The 7,553-nt window shown below is 49.3% G+C and overlaps 2 protein-coding genes across 2 annotated transcripts; one reads left to right on the forward strand and one right to left on the reverse strand.

Annotated features, from left to right (window-relative positions):
• Positions 1–132: 132 nt before the first annotated feature.
• On the forward strand, positions 133–3,554 carry N7479_004924 (lipase family protein; the record flags this gene model as incomplete). The annotated part of the gene is made up of 2 exons (XM_057252621.1): positions 133–411; positions 474–3,554. The coding sequence occupies 2 exons, from the start codon at positions 133–135 to the stop codon at positions 3,552–3,554; spliced, it is 3,360 nt and encodes a 1,119-aa protein (XP_057111946.1).
• A 575-nt stretch (positions 3,555–4,129) lies between these two features.
• On the reverse strand, positions 4,130–5,031 carry N7479_004925 (uncharacterized protein; the record flags this gene model as incomplete). The annotated part of the gene is made up of 2 exons (XM_057252622.1): positions 4,130–4,806; positions 4,869–5,031. 2 exons carry the CDS (start codon positions 5,029–5,031, stop codon positions 4,130–4,132), a joined length of 840 nt encoding a protein of 279 aa, XP_057111947.1.
• Between the last annotated feature and the right edge of the window lie 2,522 nt (positions 5,032–7,553).

The following is a 7,553-nucleotide window of genomic DNA, read 5'->3' on the forward strand; positions in this document are numbered from 1 at the left end:
CCTCATTGTTGGGTGTTGGGGTTGAGGGGACTGGCTTACGCTTCCTCCGTATATGGAGAAACAAGAGTAAATGTAAACCAATTTTATCTTCATGGATTGAATATATTCTTGATATGTTTACTGAGTCCAAGCATGACCGACTCGCACGCTCACATTCCCTCATCGACTCTGCTCCCGCGACCAGTCGCGTCATTGATATCTCTGATTACCCAGACAACCTCTCTATCATTACGATTAGGCACGTTCTTTGGCGGGGCGGCCCTAGATGGCGCGCGAGCGACGACTCTGACCAGCTTAGAACTGAGTCGGGCTTTGGTTGAAGGGATCTTGACGAGGGCAGGACGAGATGTCGCGATTCGTAGTAGCGACGAACACGGCAAAACAGAAGCCGACTCTCTTCTCGAGCGAAGTGTATGTTCCTGAACCTGCAAGGCTGTCAACTGTCAGCTTGGCCTTAACTAATAACCCCTTAGTTGGCGACGCTCCATACGACAGTGACCTCGGCATCTTTTTTTGCCGCAGCGACATTTCATTTCTCGTCGACCACTTTGTCTTCGGTTGCAAATCTCTCGCAGGCACTTCTGTCTACTTTGGATGCCATTCTTGGATCTACCGAGTCGTCGAGGGCTATTGCGGCTATTATCACGCTTATTCGACGTGAGTTTAGATCCGTTGAACCCGGCGCAAGTACTCAGAATATCGGTGTCGGAGACCTCCTTGTTGGCTCTTTAGGCTTCGCGCTATTGCAGCGTTGGGGTAAGAAGAATACCGAAAGACATCTGCGGCAGAATGGCGGGGATGAGATTATTTGGGATGTTGTCATTCTGGACAACGGCGCAAGAGCAGACGTGATCGGATCACATCAACTGCAATTCCCCGATCGCAATAATGAAGAGTTGGTGGAAGCTGGCAGTGCTTCCTTCGTAATGCCTGGAAATGGCGAGGAAGCCATTGATGTAATCCGACGGTCGAGCATGTCTGATCCGTTTGGGCATCGTCTCTCTATTCCGTTAGATGGTCAGCAGCAAGTGTCCGATGAGGATATCCGCGCTTATATTATGAGCCAACTTCCTCAGGGCTGCCACGCATCTATTAGATCGGAAGTCCTGACGGCACGAACAATCACAGTCGATATCTACGATGATGACACGGCGGAGATTGCCGCGCCCCCTGGAACGAAAATGATAGAGGAGAGATTCCACCATGATCATGATTATGGGGATAATGACACGACCGATGGCCAGCGACGGTATCCCAGGCATACAGTGGTGTTTAGGACAGCACTCAACAAATCCCAGAGCACTCAGCTACGACCCTATGACGGCTCTGGGGATTTTGCCTTACCTGGGCCTGATCATCACGAACGAGCAGTGCCGGGCACCCCATTGTCCACTAGCCCGGTAAAGCCCCATCATGATCAGTTGCGTTCGCATCTCGATGCCACACAGGCCATTGCTCCCAAGCGCCGTGGAGCAACTCCCAACTCGCCGAATGAACCTCCCAAGGCTACAATTAGTAAAGGCTCATTCGCGAAATTTGCACAAAAGGTTAAGCCAACTGTCCCGGAAAGAAACGAGGCCAGGCAGCTACCGGGAAAGAGGCCATCTATAAACGCATCCGGGCCCTCGGAGATCCCAGGTCCTCGCCTACCCCCCAGGCCTACGAAAGGAACGGCTTCTGTGAAACAAGCCACTGCGCGAGATGTCTCCAGCAGACCTCCTCTCAAGAAGAGCCACACCGAACCTTTAAATCATCGACCGACAACCCCTGTCCCGAATCGGGGTTTACGAAGGTCGCCGTTTCCAAACTCCCCCCAAAGAAAATCGCCACAGTCGCAAACGAAACATACCTCATCTCACGAAATGCACACCCCTCAGGGCTCACGAGGGGGCCATTTCGCGGTGCGAGAGGAGAGCCAAGAGTCACTCCTCACTCAAACTGACACATTCCTCTCACACCGTGGTGCTGATTTCCGTTCTGGATCGCCAACTGCGCTCCAGACTCACGTTCGCAGCAGCAGCTCCTTGTCTGTAACAAGATCGGAAGCAGATGGGACTGTATCTGCCAATGACAACCGGCCCGGCTCGTCATCTATGCATTGCATATCCCAATCATACACCCCCAGTCTATATTCACTAGCAACTGCAGGGTCCGAGACATCACTACTGCTTGCGCATCGGCCTCGCAAAAGCGCATATGAAGACATGGAAACCATCCAAGCACTCAACCGCGATGGTTTTGTCCCAGGCATATTTCCAAAAAGACACTTCGTGCAGAACATCCGCCGATTCTGTCGGTTCTCCGCTGCCTCATATGGCTCAAATGCGCTCACGGTCATGGGCGTTGCCAGCGACTCGAGGAATCTACCTAAAACAAAACCAGACAACCACGAGCACAGTGCGTTCTCAGAGAACGCAGGTCTTCCACCCTCTACGATCCTCCTATCATCATTCGTCGATCCAGCCGGTGGCTCAAACGCAGCTGGCGAGACAGAGACAGGCTTCCCACTGGTCCACTACCTTTCTATCGACCATGACTCCAAAGCAGTGGTCCTGACTCTACGCGGAACATGGGGCTTCGAGGACATCCTCACAGACATGACTTGCGACTATGACGACCTCGAATGGCAGGGCAAAAGCTGGAAGGTGCACAAAGGCATGCACGCCTCAGCAAAGCGGCTCCTAGAGGGCGGCGGCGGCCGAGTCATGACCACCCTGCGTGCGGCACTAGAAGAATTCCAAGACTACGGTATAGTCCTATGCGGACACTCGCTCGGTGGAGGCGTCGCAGCCCTTCTCGCAACGATGATCTCAGAACCAACCTCTTCTGCAACAGGCACATCCTTCGTAACAGCTTCATACCAACCCGCCACCCGTCCCCGCCTCTTAACCGCAGATGCCAACCCCAATCCCACCATCCCACCAACCTACACCCTCCCACCGAACCGACCAATCCATGTCTACGCCTACGGCCCCCCAGCTACAATGTCCCCCTTCCTCCGCCTCGCCACGCGAGGCCTAATAACAACCATCGTGAACGGCTCTGACATAGTCCCCAGCCTGTCACTCGGCATCCTGCACGACATGCACACAGCGTCAGTATCCTTCAAAGACGACGCGACAGGCGCCAAAGCGCACATCCGACAACGGGTGCGGGACTCGCTCCGCCAGAGCATCATCCATAAATTCTACGTCAATCAGCCCCCGCTAGTCGTCAATGCGGGCGATGGCGTCGGCGAAGACGCGTGGGCGTGGAAGACGCTGAAGCTGCTGCGGGATGAGATGCGTGCGCCGAAACTCATGCCGCCCGGGGAGGTTTTTGTCGTTGAGACGATGCGGGTTCTGCAGCGGGATGCGTTTACGGCGCCGGAGATCGGCGGAGATGGGTATCCGCGGCTTGGGAGGCCGGCGACTCGTGTGCAGATTCGCTTTGTGAGGGATGTGGAGGCTTGGTTTGGGGAGTTGCGCTTTGCGGGTGGTATGTTGAGTGATCATAATCCCGCGCGGTATGAGACTAGTCTTGCGGCGTTGGTGAGGGGCGTTTTGGATGAGTAGATATATGTTGGTGTGAGTTGGATGTTGGGCACACATACACATATATATATATATTTCATTTTGGAAGGGGATTACTTCCAAGGTTATGTTGGTAATGATTTGATGATACATTTAAGGCATAGACAAGAATGACTGCGTACCAGACAACGGAGTGTTCAGAGTTGTCCGGTTCGGTCAAGTATTCATGATTTGAGCAGTCCGAACGAGAACAGTTGATGGGACTTGGCTTATCGTAAGACTCACCGGTGGCCGAGGAACTATTACCCTTGGCGGGGACCGCCGATGTGATTTATATACAGAAATGGAACTACAAGCACTACGCAGAATACAGGATAACAAAATAGAAACAACCTTCGTCATAAAATATACATTGAGAATCGTTATTTTATATAGTGTATAGAACCGACCCATCTAAACCAAATGGGAATCCGATAAAAAGAACCAAGATCCAGGGTATCATCACGGCATCACACATAACGCCAAACAAAGGAAATCCCCACCTAACAAAAGAAAAAAACACCCCTAGGTAAAAAACATAACAAGAATCGAAAGAATACCGTAACAATTTCCACCGCTTATACAACAAGTGCAGTAGCAGCAGCAGGGCCCGGACGACCGGAGTGGCAGCCACGCTCATGGCGCTTCATATTGCTGCGCACGGAGAAAGCCTTCCCGCAGCCAGCATGGGTACAGCGGAAGGGCTTCTCGCCCGTGTGCGAGTGGGAGTGGATGCGCAGGGAAGAAGGACGCGAGAAAGCCTTGTGGCAGGTACGGCAGATATACCGGTCGTGGTTCTGCTGGTACGGGGCTGTAGTGGAGGGCGGGAAGTAGTGGTGGTGTTGCCAGGCCGGAGTGACGGGCGAGATGAGAGCCGAGGACGAGTGCGAGTGCTGCGTCTGGATCACGGTGGGCATCTGCGGAGCTGATGGTGTCGAGGGCTGGAAGGAAGATGCGGTTGGTGGGCGCGGGTAGTACATTGGCTGTTGCGGGGCGTCGATTGGAGATGTGTAGGATGAGACGCTTGGGGCGGGTGAGGCATAGGGTGCTGTGTTGCGGGCGATGTGGATTGAGCTGTTGCTGGAGATGGAGGAACGGTGGATGTGGTGTGCTTCCTTGTGGGAGAGAGACTCCACGGGAGATGCGCGGCGGTGGGCGTGGCCAGAGCCGGGGCGCAGAGGTGGTGTTGGGGGCATCTCGTATGACTGGACCCGCACGTGGCGGTCACCGACAGATGGTGAGAGACGTTGGCGTTCTGAGGGATAAGGTTAATGGATGTTTTTTTTTGTTGAGGTTGTATATATAGTAAGTACTCACTAGCTGAGTTCTGACCATCGGCACCCTCAAAGAGTGAAGAGATTGAAGGCAATGAAACCTTAGGCTCTTCGGCTGGCGGCGACAGAGGCGAGCGCTTATAGTAGCTGGACTCGAGAGTAACGGGCTTGACAGCCGTGTGAGAGAGGAGGTTGGCGAGATCCATGACGAAGAAAAAGATGTATTGGAGTTGTTGATCCAGATGCGCTTCAAGTTCGGCCTCAGTTAAGGTGGGGGATAGCACGCGGTTTATACCTAGAAAGTAGGCGGGCGGCTTTAGATGATCGCCAGTGGACGATGCCGACTCAGGCAAAATTACGATTTACGTTACGGCATTTTTGATTTATTGATTCTTTTTTTTAAAAAAAAATAATTTAATTAATTGTATTTTCTTTTTATTAAAATATATTTTTAATGGGACGGTGTCTGCTCCAAAGCTTAATTTAATTGATATTTCTTATTTAGGTTTGAAAATTCAATTAAAATTAATCTAAGCGAGGTAAAATAATCGAATTATAATTCTTTTCGGAGATTAACGTGGGGAATGACGATTCACCCACGCGAGGCAAAAAGCCCTAGCCTCCCAGCCTTGTGGGATGTGCAGCGCCCTAAACCCAAATTGGGAGGCCGTAAAAACCCCGTTGGACGATTTCACCTCGGCTACGGTTAGTGCAGATCCTGCTCGACCCGTCACATATCCCAAGCCACTCCATAAACGGCTGATCGATCATGGATCTATTGATCGGCGAGAGATGAAAAGTTGGAAATATAGAGGAAATATGAATGTAATTATTCTTGTCCCCTTTTGAACTACAGTAATATCATAACTATATGTAAAACCCGGGGATGACACGGTTCAGGAGATCATTTGTCGCGTGGCTATGGAGCCAAAAAAAAACGGCGCGAGCGAAAAGGGAAGGTCACAAAGGGATGAGACTAGTCTATTCTGGGCCACAACTCCGGAACCTTGGGTTCATATTTACGTTGTTAATACGGCTCGGGGTATACTCCATTATCCATGGATTATGTATTTTAATTTATATTAATTACCTGTAAATACAATCTCCGTTGTAATTAATCCCGGCTCCGGGGATTGTCAGGGCGGCTCTAAGCGCTGGGGGCGAGAACCAACATGCCTGAAACAACTAACCCATGGCCCTTGAGTTCGCTTACACGGACCTTGGAAGGTGGTTCAAATGTATGCAATATTATGCATAGAGGAAAAAATTGGTTTCCTTTCTAGTCTGCATTTAAATATGTACAAAGTATACTCCGTATAGTACATCTAATTAATCTATATACTCTATGTGGGTTTGAGAAGATTCATTAACTGAGTTACCTAAGATGACAAAGCCTAGAGTCTTAAGACCTGAAGATCATTGAAGCCATGGAACTGAACTATGGGACTATACTTTGTAAACGAGTTATTGAAACGATCGGCGTTCTGGAACATTTACTTTACCATACTGTTTTCAGACCGTGCGTCGGTTTCTGCACAAGCGCGACTAGGGGATTGGCCGTTAGAGGATTCCCTCGTGGAAGCGAGGTCCACTATTTAGTCCTTTACGAGGGATCGCCGTAATATATAGCAAACTTTACAGAGAGTACTCCGTAGTAGGAAGTGGGATATATAGAAGATTATACGGGTAAATACGTTTTCAACTGCTTTTTACTTTCACCGGAGTACAAAGTATTCCGAGATTTCCCCCTTTTACATATCTCTGATGTTCTAGAATGGCTCGAGCGTCAGGATCGTCCCGGGCCTACGGATGATCAACCCCCCTTGTCGGCACTTGGTACGGTCTATGCTCAACTGAGCCTGGTCCCGGTTTCTGTATTCCGTGAACGTTGATTGGGTCTTGGTTCGGGGTGAGAAGTTTTTTTCAGCTGTCATAATCATGTAAGTCATATATATGTGTGATCATATGTGTGAACAGTGTCATATACTTTATAGAAAATTTACTTTGAGAGATCTTCATAGAACCTTCACCCTCGGAAAGCTATTCGGTTTTTTTTCTTTCTTTTTTCCCTTTTTGTCATGAAACCGGCAAAAGTGTGATCCGCCCAAGTCCCATGGGAGAGCGATTTTACGCTTTACGTTTAGGTTGAAGTTTTTGTTTTTTATTTTTTTTTACAAAAAAGTGTTATTCCTTTTCCATTCTATATGCTAAGCCACGTACACATTCTATTTTTTCAGTCAAGAATCAATAGTCTGAATGTGAACCGAGGAACATCATGATGATCGAGCTATCCTCTTTAGGTCATAGATCCGGGTAAGTAGCGGATTCAGCCGTGATCGCTGATCGTTTCTTGATCCCGGGGCACTGGGCCCATTGCCACGCGACTGTCTCACCCCTTTCTTCCCGGACACACAGACTTGTCCCGGTCGAGTCAATGGTCGCAAATCAGTGGGGCTGAACATGGTCAGCCACAACTTGTATTTTTTTTTTTTTACGTACAACATAGTAGTATGTACTCCGTACATAGATCCATATATCTTTTCTAATAAAGTAGATGTATAAGTTATATGTGTGGTTGCCTAGTTTGACAAACACATGGCACTTGCATACAAAATGTATCACATATCACATATGTTTCAGAGAAACCGAAATCCAAACTATAATTAAAATTAAATCCCATGTGTCAAAATCCTGACTTTGCTCTAAAGTTTAATTTTCCAAAGCATAA

Source organism: Penicillium vulpinum, assembly GCF_028829585.1.
Source record: "Penicillium vulpinum strain IBT 29486 chromosome Unknown utg000002l_segment0_segment0, whole genome shotgun sequence".
Lineage (NCBI taxonomy): Eukaryota > Fungi > Ascomycota > Eurotiomycetes > Eurotiales > Aspergillaceae > Penicillium > Penicillium vulpinum.